A 16,950-nucleotide genomic window follows, 5' to 3' on the forward strand; every position below is an offset into this window, starting at 1 on the left:
GGATAAAACATTCAAATTGATGGATTTTGGGTTAAAAAAGAAATTAAGAAAAAAAACCTCTTGAATATGTAATTGAAATATTTTAATCTAAATTTTGTGAGGAAGCCAGGTCATGCATTTTTTCATAGATACCTGTATTTTGGACAATTTTTGATGTTGTTTGCAAGACAGGAAAGCATCTTTCACAAATACCTATTTGCTCTTTTGATTATACTCATCGAGCCTGGCAAGGGAAACACGATTGTACAGTCTCTGTAATCCACATTCAACTACAAATAATGAGAAGACACCTAAAGATAATAATTGGAAAGCAGTCCTGTGTGATAAAACTAATTCCTGGTGTTTGCCTGAAGACCCTCAGCTCCTAGACATGACAGTGAGAGATATGTTTATTGTTATTAGGAAATGATAAAATTTTATAAGGTTATTCTGGCCTTAAAACTTACAAATATCCAAAGGTCTGAGTAATTCATAAAGAGAAATGATTTCCCAGTATGTTTTTCTGCGGATTGTTTACTCGGCCTTAGTCACTGGCTTGGTTTATTTACACAAAGATTTTAAGACTTAAGCTTTGTGAAAATTTTATTCACACCATAAACTCCTTATACAGATGCACCAAGCTATAAAACCAGAACTTTATCACTGAGTTTATCTAATGAAATTTTAACTGGCAATTAACGCTTGATACCTTGAGTTGTTTGGCACAATTAAATATTCCTTTATATTGTGAGCAGCTGGCTTATATAAAAAAGGCTTTAGTGGTGCTATTTCTGAGGTGAAAGGCTAACTAAATAGAAGGAAATGTGTTGTTTTAATCAGATAGATATTGATTTGTCATGGTGTCTGCTGCCTGTCCCAAAGCTGTTATTTATAAGAAACAACTGTTTATATTTTCATATTCACATGCAGCAGTGGCAGAGGGGGTTACTCTGGAGTAACCTCTCTTCCAGAGAGCTGCAGGAATTTGAGAATGGATTGGTTAAAACTCCAGGGAATGCTCAGTGGAAGCTTGCAGACACCTGAAGGGTGTAGAAGTAGGGGAGGAGGAAAAGCCATGGGATCCTGTGCACCTTTGGCAAGTAGCACTTGACCATTCCCTTCATAGAATCATAGGAATTAACTTAAAATTATTTTGATTTGTCTTCTTGAAGATGAAAGACTTGCATCAAAGCAGCTGTACTCTCCAGAACGTGAAGCTCAGGCTGTTCAAGGGTGATGGATGGGTGGGGGTTGTTCTGATCTGTATTTTGTTGGTTGAAGCAGAATGACAAGGTGAGGGTACAAGGGTACAGACCAGAGGGGAGAGGTACCTGTGCACCATCTGCTTTTCACTTGACTGGGGAAGAGAAGCACCTTTAATGCACAGATTTTTTTTGTTGAGTCCTGATTCACTCACCATTTCCTAGTAGAGTTTGTAATGGTCATGTCCTAACTCCCAGACCACTCCCATTGCTGGCACTGGCACGTGGCAGGGAGTTGTTGATTTGTTGGTGTCACTTATTTCCAGTCTCTTTGCTGACACCACAGCTGTAGTGCCTGGCTGTGAAAGCAAAGCTTTTCCAAGCTGCTTCTCCTTACAGCCTTAGCCATGAGGCTCCTGTGAGTGCTGCTGGAGCCAGTCCCTAGTGTTGGCTCACCCTGCAGTGCCCGCAGTGCTGATTGCTGTTTTGCAGACCTCGAGCAGCGGGAGGCACTCTGTGCGCATCACGGGGCTCAGCACCATCGACTTCCGTGCTGGCTTCTCCAGGAAGCCCACCTTGGACTTTAAAAAGACATCCAGCAGGCCAGTGCAAGGTTTGTTTCCACTTTAGTCCATGTTAAACAGCTTCAGGCCCCCTAAATCCAGTAGAGCTCTGTGATGAGCTTTGTGATAACCCCAGGGATGCTATGGGTTGGTTCCTGGGAGAGCTTTCTATCTGTGTGACATAAATACAGATATTTTTAACTATGCCTCAGAATTGCAGAGCTGTTTCTGTTGTTTTTGGAGCTTCAAAAAAAGGCCTTGGCCCAGGGGCATGGTGAGGAGTTAATAAAGAAACTGTTTCAGAAACACCTGTTGGAAATCAGTAATTTAAACTCTCCTCACAGCTAATAAGCAGAGCTCAGCTCAGCACAATTTGGCCTTTCCCTACTCAGTAGGTAAGGACTGGAGCTGAATGCTGCATTCATAAGGTAGTGAGCCATGCAGATGGAATTTAATTTTTCATGTTTTAGTTATCTGTTTTCTTTAGCACTTAAAATAGCCTGTTTCTGTTTTTCTAGGGATTCCTACCTTCATGCTGCTGAATACCACAGGGATCCTGCTTCCAGCTAGAGTAGACCGACTGGAACTTCTGAGTGTTACAGGGGAACTCCTTAAGACCTTGCCTGTGAAATACTATCCTGACAGAAAGCCCTATGGGCTATGGAATATTTCTGACTTCATTCCACCAGATGAAGCTTTTTTTGTTAAAATAACAGGCTATGACAAGGATGATTATCTTTTTCAGAGAGTTTCAAGTGTTTCGTTTTCTAGTATTACTCCAGGTAAGAGACTTTAGCTAGAAATGACTGTTCATTTTATCTCATCTGAATCAGTTAAAATTGAGATCTTGTATGCTTTTATTAGTTATGCAAATACTTTCTGTGCTGTTTCTTTTCTAAGTTTTGTCTCTAGTTTATGATGGTCAATACCTACCAAGTAGAGCTTATCAGAAATTGAGCTTCCTATTAATAAAAGGAAAGAATAGGATGTTAATATAATGTTAATATACTTTCTGGGGAATGTTTTCTTTTTTCAGATGCCCCCAAAGTTACAATGCCCATGAAGACTCCAGGATATTATTTACAGCCAGGCTCTATTCCTTGCCACGTTGAAAGCCTTATACCTTTTACTCAGCGTTTTACTAAAAATGGAGTAAGACTGGGAGTGGATCAGTTCTTCAAGTAAGTTGTGACCTTACTTTTTTTTTTTTTTTTTTTAACTTACTTTTGTCACAATGCTGCTTCATTTCCTATTTATAGCTTATGATTTCTGTTACTATTTACTGCTATGTGCTGTCTACATCCTGCTAGTTCTAGTCTGTTGTTTTTGGTGCTTTTCATCAGGACAGCTGTGTTTTATGGAGATATTAATAATATTTATATATTGAGAGCCAGATCTATATATGATATATAGAGGAAGGTATACTCTCTGTACCTGTGATGGGGTTTTTAAGGTTCTGGCCTAAATTCCCCTCAGATGTGTGCTCTGAAGTTATGATAAACTGGGTCCAAAAGTCTACAAAGGCAAATGGTTTTAATTTTTATTTTTTAAAGTTATGCAAAATGGGTAACTAGCTTTGTTTAATAAACACACCCCTCACTCTGGTCCTAGTAATATGTAGATGACTGGGCATATGTTAATTTAATTTTCAATGCCTTTTATGGATGCCCTAGAAGTATGTCCTATGACCTGTCCTAGAAACTTTCATCTTCAGCAAATCTCTCAAAATAGCAAAATTTATGTGGGATATACCAGAAGGCTTTTCCAATTCCTGTGTAGAAGAAGAATTGTGTGCCCGTTCTCTGCAGGGTGAGAGAAGAATAATAATGGAAAAGGTAATAAATCAGTTAAAATACTCATAAAGTGGCCCTTTTAATTCTGTTTGCTAAAACTAAAAAGGAAGTGTGCACTAGCAAACAATGTCAGCAGCCTCCTGTGCAGCCCAAAGCGCCTTAGGAGCAGACTGAAGACTAAATTCTGTAATCCCAGCAGGTACAGCATACCCAAGTAAGCACATCCTGCAGCTCCCTTGTGCATTGCTGGCAGTGGGAATTGCTGCAGCTTGGTGTGGTTTGGGTTTTAATGAGGTGCCACTCACACACAGTCAGCCCCAGCACAGCACATGTTTGGGCTGCTGTGTAATGTTTTCCATTCCTTAGGTATCAACCCCACAGTTCTCCCTGTTCTCACATCCAGCACCACTGGTTTTCGTTTTTCACTGTGTTCTTCGTTTTTCTGTTATAAGGCTGTCATTATGAATGCATCATCCAAGTTAATTTAACAAAACATAACTCAAGACAAATATTGTTGGTCACAGTTAAATAGGATCTAATTGGGCTTGGCTTGTTTGCCTGTCATTTGTAGTGAAGTTCCAGGCAGGGTTTGTCCAGCTTAGTAGTTCAGTTCAGCAGATTTGAGCTCTAGTATTCCTCTGCATTGAATGAGTTTTGTTTTTGTGTCGAGATGTCTTTACTCAACTGTTTTAATATTTATTTCAAAATCTAAATGGTTTACGAGTTGAATATCATATTTTTATTGTGACAGTTGCCTATGTGAAAGTACCCTTAGAATGAGGACAGGTTCAGGGTTCATGAGAACAGACTTTGAAATTTGATTCCTTTTTTTGCTTTGGTTCTAGAGGTACTATCAGCTGCAATAATAATTCCTGATTTTATATTAATAACATATGTTAGGAAGAAGAATTTTTTGTAAAATTGTAACAGCTTTGTCTCTCTACATTTCTGCATCCTGTGGTAGTGTAGTAAGAAAATTTGGATTTTGCTTAATATCCCAGTGCTTTTTTGACCAGCCCAATATAGGAGGTCAAGAGGAGTAGCTGAGCACCTCATTCCAGTGGGGAATCAGTGGGAACTGAGCAATAAAGTGTCTTTACAATCCATTCTATATTATAAACAGCAGATCTCACCAATCCTGTGGAAATTAGAATCAGCAAAAATAAGACATTTTCATAGTCTGAGAAGAAAGGCAATTAATGTAGTTAATCAAAACAACACTCATGATAATGAAAAATTTCACTCCTAATCAACTGATATTTGTGGTTGCTATTTAAGTATAGTAAACCATACAGAATATATCCCTCGAAACCATGTGCTAAGATGTGAAATTATAGGTTTCATTTCTGCCTGTGAGCCACAGCCTTGTGCTGGTGAGTTCCCAGCTGGAGCAGCGTGGTGGAAGTGTCCAGGAGATGAGGTCCAACACAACCCAAACACCACTGTGCTCTCTGCAGTGACTGAGAACCAGGGGCTCTTCTGGGCTTTTCAGTTGGGATGTTTGTAGTTCCCCAGCTGCCCAGACAAACAGCCAAATCCACAGGTTGCATGTACAGTAAAACAGAGGTGGTAGGTAATGGTGATGCTAGAAGGTGCTGAGTTATCCCATGACAAGTGCTGTGACTTGTGTGCAGTTACAGCTCCTCACCCAGTGCCTGTGTGTGGAGTAGATGCCCTGAGCTGTGTGCTAGTCCTTGCTACCAGTGTTGGTTTGATTTTTTAATTTTTCTTTAATAGTCCACCACAGGTCTTTGTTTTTCCAAGCTGTTTCACCCCCCTGGGCACATTTCCCTTTGTGCTTCTGTTCTCCAGGCTTCCATGTTTGACATCTGGTGTGTAGCACGAGTCAGGAAGGAAGCAGAACAGCATTGCCTAACCTCACTTTTAACATATTTTCCATGAAACAGAGGAGTTTCTCACTCATTTTTTGGAAGAAACACCACCTTATTTTTCAGTGCTGGCAATTGCTGCCATGTCCATGTGCCAGCATTGCATTGGGAAATGTCATAGATCTGAAGTATGATATATTAGGTTATCTAGAGTAAGTATGAAGTAAGAGGAAACAAGTAGAAAGCCATTTAAGGTCACCATACACTGTTTTTGTTAGTGGTGTGGTTGGATTGTCTGTCTAATGGTGCTACAGCATTGAACTTCCATGCATATTCCAAGTCTCTTGTTCCTTCTGTATCCTTTAAGGGCTGATAAATCAATCTATTCAGACAAACAAAGGGGTCATTAATGTAGTGTTTTCCTGTAATGTGGCAATGACTTGCCAAAGCTCTCTCAGATATTTTGGTGCTTATCAGTTGTGTTTATGTGCCATAGCAACAGGCCATGGGGAGCACTGGGACACTGCAGAACCACTGGTTTGCTCATTTATGTTATCCTCTGTGTGTCTGTAGCACCAGCAGTTTATAAAATGTGGTTTTGAATCATGAGAAACTAAGAATGTTTGTTTTGAAGCACATGTTAGCAGCCTATGTAGCTACAATTTTATTCCCTTCTTTTCATATTTTGTGTGATACCAACATGGTGTTACTGCCCAGCAGCCTTGGTTTTGCTGGGATCTAGAGAAAACCTGCAGTGGTCCTCTGGATTCCTGTACCTGTGAGTTTGGGAAGCTCAGGTGGGAGGATGAGACCTTGTTGCCTTTGCTGGTAAGAGGCATGGGTTTGGTATCACATCCTGGCTCTGCAGAGAAACTTGCTGGTATCAAACAGTGTGTCTTCTTAGGTGCTAAATACAACAGAGCACAAGCAGCTGAGGGAATGACAGCAATTGCACTGCCTTTGGGTGTTGTGTGACAACTGCTGACTTGTTAAAGGTTTATTTTTTGGTGTGTGAGCGGGACATTCTGCAGAATCTTATGAGAAAATACCATCCATAAAGTGACATCCAGTTTGAGTCTCTTAATGATTGTGAAACTCTCCTGTGTCTGCAATCAGGAAACCAAGCTGGTGTAGCTCTTGGTTCCTTGAGGGATTCAGTGAGTGCCCTTTTCTCCTGCAGAGAATCATCCAGCATAAGCTGGGACATTGCCCAGGTGTCCGTGTCCGACGAGGGCTTTTATGAGTGCATGGCCACCAGCGCTGCGGGGACGGGACGCGCGCAGACCTTCCTCGATGTGTCAGGTGCGTCCCAGCCACCCTTCTGGGGTCGATTACTTGGGATAGGACACTTCAGGAAAGCCCATGAAGCCCATAAAATACATTCCCATGTTGCCTCAAGTTTGCCTGCTTTTCACTGTTTGCATTTTGTTCTCACGCAGCTTCGAGTAAACTATGTATGTTTTTAGAAAATTATCTTTGTTGACATACTTCTCCTCTCTAGGAGGAGAAAGATGATTGATGGTGATGTTCACCAACGAGGTCGAAGAAGTGGCTACCTGTGTAGCCAATCTTGGCCTGTCTGTAAAATTGTATATAATACAGAGTCAGAAAAATAATGTAGAGCTTTCCTGCTTGACCTCCTGGTGCCTGCTTCGTCCTTTCGTGCTCCTAACAGCAGCCGCACGTGTGACCCTCTGTCACATTCCCAGTTTTAAGTGTATTTTTAATTAACTGTTTATTTCCTCACCCATCCCCACAAGTGAGCTGTGGTTTATTCAACAAACCTGTTTTAAATATCTAAGTTGGTTTGGGTTTAGTTCCTGCTATCAGTTGGACTTGCAGAATAGATCTGACCTGTAGAATCCAAAATTTAAATCTCAGATTTCAATTGTTCTCAGTTTTATTTCACTTTGTAGCAGTTATAGGGTGGCTTGATTGTATGTATGTGTTATCTGATAGACAATCAAGAAAATTTGATTTGTGTTCAAATTTCTGCTTTTTTACAATACAAAATTCAGTAAATTGTTGGAAATTTCATTTATTGACTTTTTTTTAAAGTGGTAATAAAGATGAGGAAATAAAATGAATGAGTTAAAAATAAGGCTAATCACAAAGATAATTTTGAATAAACAGTAGGCTTTTTTCATGATGGATGTCTGTGGATGGGTGGATGAGACTCTTGCCCATACTATAGCAAATTTTGTCATTTAATTTTTCACAGTTACAATTCAGACAGAGTGAGAGGGAAAAATAGTTACTGGTTTGAAGCAAAGATCCACAGCCTTGTGTTGGCGTTGATCAGATAAGAGTCTTGAAGCAAGTGAAAGCTGTTGCTGGTGAGCTGGAAAAACACTGGAGCAGTTAATTTTCTGTGACAGGGAGGAATGGGAGAAGTCAGAACAACATTTTGAACTCAGAGTTTTATTTAATGGCTTGAAATTAAGTTGTCTTGCCTCTTATCTCCTCCAGTAGCTACTCCAGGTAAATTAACCTGGATTATGTGTCATAGAATCACAAAGCAATTCAGGCTGGAGAGACCTTTGGAAGTCACCTAGTCCAATTCACAGCTCAAAGAGAATTAACTTCCAAGCTTGATTATGTTTTTCAGGAACTTGTCCAATCAGTATTTGATTGTCCCCAAGAGTGGAGATTTCACAAGTTCATGGGCAGCCTTCAGTGCTTAACTATCCCCACTAGGAAAATATTTTGTATGTCTGGTCAGAATTTCCCCTGCTGCTTGTTGTGAACAAAGTATGAACAAAGACTCATTTTTTTTTTCCTCTCCTATGCCCTGAGAACTCTCTAATTGTGCATTCCCTAAAACAACCCTATAAGTAGCTGAAGAGAGTGGCTCCATAACCCTTCTCCTTCCCTTTTCCAGGCAAAAATGTTCCTTTCATTGTACTATGGGCAAATTCAAAGAAACCAGTGTGATAGGATTGATTTTGTGCGAGGCCAAGTTTGTAGAGAAAGAGCCTTCTTGGACCAAGGGATGAATTTGAGGAGAGGAACATCCTTTTATTCACACAGAGTAGAGTAGAATGGAACAGTAACATCTGTGCTTACCCAAGACCTGATTCTAGAGCACTAGTTTATTATTTGGCCACAAAAATGCTTCAAGTAGAGAGGATATTCCCAGATGCTTGTTTCAAACCATGGCTTGAAGGGTAAGCAATTGTGGGCATAAAGATTCTCAATCTGGAAGTTGCAGCCATTCTCCTCATCAAAGAGAAACGTGAAAGAGAATCCTGACCTTTTTCTTGTGATGTTGGTAGCACTTGAAAGCCAAGAGTCATAAGGGGAAAAATCCCATATCCCCTCGTTTACAAAGGACAAGAGATAGCCTGGAACTGAGTCACTGTGTAAACATGACAATTTGTTCTGTTCGGAGCCCTGCAGAGGATTAATGGGAGGGAGATGCTTTGAAATCCTTGTGTACAAATATTTGCAAGAAAATTACTTGAAATTTCTTCTTGGAGCAAAGTAAACAATCTTTTCAAGTGTTCTTGGTTTACCCAGCTGACAGACAGTATATCACAGATAATCCATTCTGGCAACTGCTGTGTGAAAGGTATTGGAGCTGTGCCAATGTTTTCTCATTTCACAAAAAGCAAACACTTGAGTTTGACTTTGTTTTACTCCTATTAAATCTTTAAAATGTCAAATGGCTCGTTAGCTTGTGCAGCACCCTAACTGAAGGGTCAGTAAAGTGCTTGGGGGATGACTGAGTGTGAGCACTGCTGTGGGCAGAGACTGGGATAGTCCAAAACTTGTGTTGTCTCACTAGACTAACAGTCAAAAGATGGAGATTCCAGTCCTGTACTGGACTTATCTCTCTCTTTCCTGAGTTTAGGTAACATATTTGATGGTAAGCCTGTGGAAAGCAGTAGAAAATTTATTGTTTCTCCCAAACGTAAAAGCACACAGGGATCCAACATGGAGCTTGGGAATCTCATCTGAGACGGCCCCCAGGAGACCTTGAGAAGAATTTATGGCTGGTTCTGAGTTTAGGAGTAACTTTAACCCTTAATAAATACAGTTTTGTTTTCTCATTCCCTGTCATCCTTGGGTTTTTTAGGATAGTTGTGCTTTAGTGTGTCCTGATAAAGATTTGGTCTTGCTCTTACAGCTGTCTCATTTCTGCACAAGCATCCTTCTCAAAGTATTATTTATTGGGGAGTTTTCTTTGTTCAAGAACCAGTCTGGGGAAAACCAAATGGAATACATGTGATACTTTCAATCGGGATGTATAAAGTCATAAATAATTAATTTTCTTTCTTGAAATGTTTCTTCCTTGATCAGTAATATCTCAAGGATGAGCAGAACACTGCTATTTTAAGCATCTATGGTTACAAAGTTTAATTTCAGTAGAAAATTACTGCATTTGCTTTCTTCTGGGAGAATGATGGAACTGTACAGGTGGGTCAGGTAGAAAGCAGATAACAAATACTGGGAGTTACAACATAAAATATGTACAGGAAAAGATAATGAAATTCCCAGAGATTGGCGTGAAAGTGAGAATTGAAGGGTGTTGTACATAGCTGCAGGAATTCCTTCTGCCTGGCTGCCAGAGCTCACCCAGCACGACCTGAGGTCACTGTGGGCTCCAAGAGCTGGGGCTGGGACCCCAGGCCCCCCAGGAGCTGGTGCCACTGGCATGGGGTTCCTAAACCCCTGGTCTGACTGCAGCAGCTGGCACCCAGTCTACTCACAGCAGTCCCTCAGTAGCTGACACTGAATATTTGTAGGGATACAGAGAAGGGACAGGGACTGAGGTTACCCTGAGTGATTTAAAGAAGGGATTTACTAATGAGAGAGGACAAGCTGTGCTGGTCAGGGCAGGCCTGGGGCAGACAGGGTACTGAGAGGTGGTACTTTACAGTGGACAGGCCCCTTTCATGCCCCTTTCTGCCTATTCTTCACTTTTCTCCTCTGATTCACTTCCTTGCATATTCCTTCATGAGTTCACCAGCTGTCCCTCGCCCCCACCATAGCAGGGACCTTGGGTTTGTGTCCTTACCAGCTGCACAGTCCAGGCTGGCCCCTCTGTGCAATGATGCTGGTAACTTTTAGTGCCCTTCAGTTGGCATGAGGAGGAGTGGCCATTGGCATTGTGTGTGTCTGTCAGGGCTGTCTGTGTCCTGTTTCTTACCTCCCCTTTTCTTACCTATTTCATGAGGTCCTTGATCAAATAAGAGCATGGATGCTTTCTCCTTCCACATTTTTGTATCGAATCCATCATGAAAAGAACTCACTAATGGGGTTCCATTGTTGCTGCTGGAAGAATTTCCTACTAGCATATTTTTTTCCATGTACAACCTGTAAAAATCTACTGCATAGCTCAGGTGCCACCAGGTGGGGTCACACCTGGGGCAGGGATCACGCTTGGAGGTCTCTGGTAGTCCTGTCTCCCTCCTGTTGCTGTGACACTGGTCCCTTGTTGGCTGTGCTCAAAGAACACAGAGCTGCCTCTTCTCATACAGGATGTGGTAGTTTGGATCTAGACCAGGTGTGTCCTTGTGATGGGAGCTCCTGGCAAGTAGCTCAGCATCAGAGAATGAGGCTGCTGCCCTGGGTTCTGTTTGTGGCTTCAGAATGGGAGATGAAACCTGATATTAGTATATTAAATATTAAACCTGAATATTAAATAACTCAATTCATTAAATTTAATATTTAACCCCTAACCTATTAGATAAATAATCAAAATAGGATGAATTATTTTTTGTTCTGTAGCGTGCCTAAAGTTGTTTCTTGAACAGCTTTCAAGTTGTGACCACACAAATGCTGAAAGGTTGCCAAGTCTGTGTCCGTCACTGCTGTTCCCTGTTCCCGCAGAGCCCCCGCCCGTGCTGCAGGTGCCCAGGAACGTGACGGTGGCGCCGGGGGCTGTGGCGGTGCTCAGCTGCCTGGTGCTGAGCGCGGGGCCCTACAACCTGACGTGGCAGCGGCACGGGCGCGACGCGTGCCTGCAGGAGCCGCTGCGCCTCCGCGTCCTGGCCAACCTGTCCCTGGAGCTGAGGCCAGCCCGGCTGTCGGACACGGGCAGCTACAGCTGCACAGCTTCCAACGAGGGCGGCTCTGCCTCGGCGTCTGTCTTCCTCACTGTGCAAGGTAACGGTGGAGTACCTCACCCGTGGTGAACAGGCTGCCCACAGCCTTGGACTGTCTAAGGCTGGATGGAGATCGGAGCTACTTGAGATAGTGGAAGGTATCCCAGCCCCTGGCAGGGGGTGGAGTGAGAGGAGCTTGAATATCCCTTCCAACCCAAACCATTGTGTGATTCAATGGAAAATCAGAACTAAAAAAGGCAGCTTGAGTGATGTTGCAGCAGCCCTCTTGTAAATGGGTAGAAACGAGCCAAGACACAGACTTCTTGTTTATCTCAGCATGAAAAGAGTCCTGGTTTATTCCTCTTTACAGCTCAGCCATCCTGACTCCAGCCATTCACTGGCTCTGGCTGCAGCAAGCTCCTGCTGGAGGTTTCCCTTGCAGCCTCTGACTGCTGCTTATTTCCTGCTAAACTCTGACTGCAGGGATCAGTCTGCAGACTGTGACTGCAGGCTTTTACCCAGCCAGACTGTGACTGCAGACCCACACTGACCTCAGTGCAGTGATCCTCTCTCCTCAGGATCCTGCTTCTTCATGATCCTCTCATTTTCCCTTCCTCAAGGTTGTTCCTCATCCTTCATGACCTACTCGGTTTTATCACTCTTATCTTTATTGGATATAGCTGTTAGTCATCAGAGGGGAGACTGTACTGGGTAATTAACACAGCTGGTACTTAACAGGGAGGAGGTGACCTGTATTCCCTTCTCCTGCAGTGAGACTAGGTCTGGGCTTTTGCTTTATACCAGGAAAAAATTTAAAAGGGAAAAAAAAAAAGTATAAATGCAATAATTGGTATTGGAACAAATATTTTTAAAATTTTGAAGTACAGCAGGATATTTTTTTTCTATTGGCCTTGATTGTGTGGAAGTTTGAACCTTGATTCTTTGGTGCCTGTCTATGGGTGAGGAGAGACAGAACTCAAAATCTGATAGAAAGAAAATGATTCTGTCTCTTGTAGGTGATTCCAACAGATTTCTGCTTGCAATGCTGCTGAGCTGTGTTCTGTGCAGAGGGGGGTACCTTCATTAATGAACTTTTCTGCTTAATTTCTAGCAATTTGTTAGCTGATGGAAAACTTATGGAAAAATCATTGAAAAAAGAAATTTTGAATGGAATAACTTAACCTAAGGTGCTCCAAAACACGGGTCAAAAGTGGAATTGTAACACTTATTAAAGGGAGATCGTTTTTCCAATATGGGTAACCAAGGTAAAATAAGTGGGTGTGGAACCATTTGTGTAGGGCCTAGTACAAAATACAGTTGAGTGAAGTGTGTTTTTTCAATAATTGTTTGAATTACCCTTAGATTGCTACAGCAGAGTTAAAACTTAATTTCTAATTAACTTAGATTTCTCTAACCTAAAGTCTTAACAAAGCTGAAAGGAAAAAAGTAATGAAAAAACCTCAAACCCCATGCATTTAGGAAACCTAGTTTTGAACTGTATGGAATTTTTCCATCAAGACATTCATTCAAGCATTTCAAAGGCATCAAGAGAAGTGCCTCTCTCCCTCATTCATCTCTTTCTGGGATTTAGGTTTTCCTCCCTAATGTCTGTAGCTCAGCTGGGAGTTTTAATACACCAACTGAATTGCTTCTGGTGTTTTTTTTCTAGTAAAGCTAACGAAGTTTTACTGCTGCCACAACAGAATATTGAGTTTCAAATCACTTATATATGTGGAATGATTGTATCAAATAGTTGGGAATTACATTTTGGCTGGTCCTGGTAGCGTTAACAGCTTTCAAACATGTTTTAAGAGAACCCTCTTGGGTAGTTCAGACCTCCTTAGCTGAGAGTCTGAGTCAAGTTTTCTTTATTTTTTGTAAAGAATGCTTAGAACAGAATAAATATGTAGGAAACACTAAACTGCAGCTGAAGTTCAGCTTTCTGCACTAGTGCCTGCCTCTTCTGTTGGGAAAAAGTGATCTACTGCCAGACTTCCCAATGACTGCAGGCAGGAGCTGAATGGTATCTGAAGGGTTTGCAGGTACTGTTACTTGTGATCATTTTAATTTACCCAGACAAAAGAATTTCCATCAGATTTCTGAGGGCACTCAGTGTGTGATCATCATGTACAACTTGCAGTGCTTGTTAGGGCCTGGAGTAGTTTTCAAAAAACTGTTTTTATCTGTATTTGGCAGCAAATAGTAAAGGGTGGCCAAATATAAAAACTACAGCTTTATGGGCTTGTCATTGTTAACATGCCAGAGAGGGAAATTTGAAATCTTGTTAATTGGTGGAGATGGGCCCATGCTTTGTGTAGTTGTAAGTAATTCAGAATGTCAAATTAAATTCATCCTGAAGCCCTTTATTATTGTTGGACCAGCTCCATGTAGATCTCTGAATTTCAGATCATAAGAGAATAAACACTGCTTTCATCCCCATTTTCTCTCTAGGGGGGAGTTAAAGCATAGAACAAATGCTTGTGGCTCTAAAAATAACCCAGCATCTGCTTTTCCTGCTGAAGGGGGATGTAGAAAACCCTTGTTTTGAAAGTGTTGGGTTTGATGCTGCTGTTTGTGAAAGAGAATATTCATGCAGCTCCCATGCCAGCAGCTGTGCAAATACAGCTTAGAGTCTTCACGGGGCTGACTTTGTGCCCCAGTTGTGTGCTCTGTGCTCAGGACAAAACTCTGCCCCAGCCTCTCACTGCTCCCCACAGCTGGGACACAGGTAGGGCACAGGCCTGTGTGAAATTTGGGCCTCTCTGTAGGCCGGGGGTACTGCTCAGAGCACTCTGGAAGGTCCTAGAATGCAGTCTGATAAATGCCAAGGAGTCTTGATGCCTGCTGAGTGCTGGGACTAAAAAGTATGTGCTCGCATTTGGAGTTGTGAAAAAGTGGCTACGTAGTGTGAGTTGCTCAGGTCCTCCCATCAGATTGGTCTTGTATGGAAACATAAATGAATTCATGAGGCGATCCCTTACTTTTTCAGGTGCCTAGAGAGGAGTGTATTGCAGCTGTATGAGGTTGGAGATTGGCCAGGAGTATGAAACATTGGTGATTCTATGCATTTTTCAGTATGTTTCTCAGTGATGACTGAAATTCCATGAACTTTTAAACCTTTTTTTTTTTTTCAGGTTTTGTTATAGCCTGTAGCCCTATATGTAGGGTAGGTAAAATATGAGTTTGCTATTTGCATATTTTTTTAGACTCAATTAATATAGCATATGGTGGAAGCTTGTTGTTTTGTTTGTGGTGTTTTCATATATATATCTCTCAGTAATATTGATTGGTGAGGAATGTAGGAATTCAAATTTTTAAAATTTTTCACATTGAAACAATGTGCATGGTGAAGATAGCGATTTGTGGTGGCTTTCTTTTTTCCTTCCCCTTGAAGAATTTCAACTACACCATTAATCTCCAGAAATCATTAATCTCCAGATGCTAAATGGGATTTTATGGTAATCTTGTTTTTTCATGTGTTCTGGTGTAAGAGCAGACAAGGAAGTGATTATCTTGATTTTTGCAACTTTCTTTTCCTCTACAATGCAGCTGTATAATGGGGAGAAACTTCGGCTTGTGTTTAGGTTGGGACTAGTAGAGATGTTTTGAGTTAGTAATCTGGGCATGTGATGAATTCCAGCATTGGGTTAGCAAGCAGTGAAATCAGTGTCCTGCTCAAGTGCATCTTTTTTATTAATGGAATAGATGGAATAAAATCATACATGCTGTAGTTACTGTTCTGTCCACACCATGGTGGGTTTCCTTCACCTTATCATTTAAAAATGTTCATGTGCCTTTCTGGTGTCACTGTCAGAGCTGAAAGGCACTTTCAGTGCCTGCTTGCAGAGCACCATTAAACAATGCAGTGTCCAGCCACACCTACAGAAAATAAGCAGATTTATTATGTGTTCCACCTGCCCACATGAGAAATCAAGTGTCTGTTTGCCTTTGGGCATTGAAGAATTGTTACTGCTGTAGTAAGAGTTGTGCAAGTGCTGCTTGGCCAAGCCAAGGGGTGACAGGAGTGCTGACCTGCTCTCTGCCTTAGATGTGCAGTGGGGGAAAGTGGGTCCCTGTGCTACCTGGGGGACTGCTGGGGACACTTCCCAGTGCCCAGAACTTGAATACAGCTGAAAATAAAAAAATAGCCCAGGAGACAGCATGTGTGACTTGGCTCAACAAAGCAATGCTGAGTATTTTTCAGGCAGGAGCAGAAACTTGGTCTGGATGAACACAGTGGGGCTTTCAGCATGAACGTACTAATACCTGGAAGAATTCCAGGGAAGAGACTGCCCAGATGGATAAAGGAGAATTACCACCTTGGCATTACTCTGATTTTTTTCTGCTCTTTTCTCTGAAAAGATACAATACAGAAATAAATATCTTGGTCTTTCAGATCTCTCTCTAACTGATGATGTGACTATTGCTCCCTTCAGTCTCTGGATACACACTGTGATAATGGGCAGCGAGGAACTGATTATACTGCTCTGCAATATTTATAAACACTGTGAAAGTGGGGAAGGGAATAAAACTGAAGTATTACTGCTTCAGTTGCTATTTCAAATTTAAAGTTAATTAAATGCAAAATGTCTGTGCTAAAGAATGAAAAGCAGTTTAGGGCCTTCTGTGCTTCTCTCTAGGCTGTTCTTTGGAGCTGTCTGAGGCTTGGAGCAGCCTGGTCTGGTGTAAGGTATCCCTGCACATGGCAGAGGATAGAGTAAATAACCTCCAAGGTCCCTTCCAACCCAAACCATTCTGTGATTCTGTTTCTTTACTTGCAACATGTGAGTGCCCTTCTGCAGACTGCAAGGGACTAGGGATGCTACAGGACAGCACACCCTGCACCTTGGTGGGCATGAGAAGGGATTTGGGAATTTGGTAGCTAAGTAAGGCAGCTGGCAAGTGAATAAGGCAAGATCACCTGTGAAGGTGATATTACTTTTTAGTTAGGTTCACTTAGTTGATGCCAGAAAAGCAGAATAATGAGACTGGCTGATTTTTGCTGAAGGCTTCTTTTTGTTTATCCCTCTTGAATGTTTTGATCTGTCTTTATGCTGTACAACTCTGGTCTCAGCTTGCTGTCCAAACAGGAACCTTTGTCACAGCTTTTCTGTTTATGTGCAACTTTTCTTCTGCACACCTTTTATTTGGCTTGTGAATAAAAGCATAAAATTTAATTGACTATTAATTCATAGAATTTTAAAATGGACCATAAAGCCCATCTCATTCCATGAGCAGGGACACTTTCCACTATCCCAGGCTGTTCCATGCCCCATCCAGCCTGGCCTTGGGCACTTCCAGAGATCCAGGGGTAGCCACAGCTTCTCTGGGCACCCTGTGCCAGGGCCTCACCATCCTCACAGGGTACAATTGCTTCCCAGTATCCCATCTGACCCTCCCCTCTTGGCAGTGGGAAGCCATTCCTCTTTTTTCCTGTCCCTCCATCCCTTGTCCCAAGTCCCTCTCCAGCTCTCCTGGAGCCCCTTTAGGCACTGGAAGGGGTTCTGAGATCTCCCTGGAGCCTCTTCTTCTCC

At 42.0% G+C, this 16,950-nt stretch overlaps 1 protein-coding gene across 1 annotated transcript in view; it reads left to right on the top strand.

Annotated features, from left to right (window-relative positions):
- Positions 1–16,950, top strand: part of HMCN1 (hemicentin 1) — a 170,972-nt gene that overhangs the window by 45,628 nt on the left and 108,394 nt on the right. Inside the window, exons 7-11 of the mRNA XM_066324684.1 lie at positions 1,674–1,794; positions 2,263–2,526; positions 2,781–2,925; positions 6,547–6,668; positions 11,202–11,477. Coding sequence (XP_066180781.1) covers positions 1,674–1,794; positions 2,263–2,526; positions 2,781–2,925; positions 6,547–6,668; positions 11,202–11,477 — 928 coding nt within the window. The remainder of the gene's footprint in view (positions 1–1,673; positions 1,795–2,262; positions 2,527–2,780; positions 2,926–6,546; positions 6,669–11,201; positions 11,478–16,950) is intronic.

This window comes from Sylvia atricapilla, chromosome 9 (assembly GCF_009819655.1).
Source record: "Sylvia atricapilla isolate bSylAtr1 chromosome 9, bSylAtr1.pri, whole genome shotgun sequence".
Lineage (NCBI taxonomy): Eukaryota > Metazoa > Chordata > Aves > Passeriformes > Sylviidae > Sylvia > Sylvia atricapilla.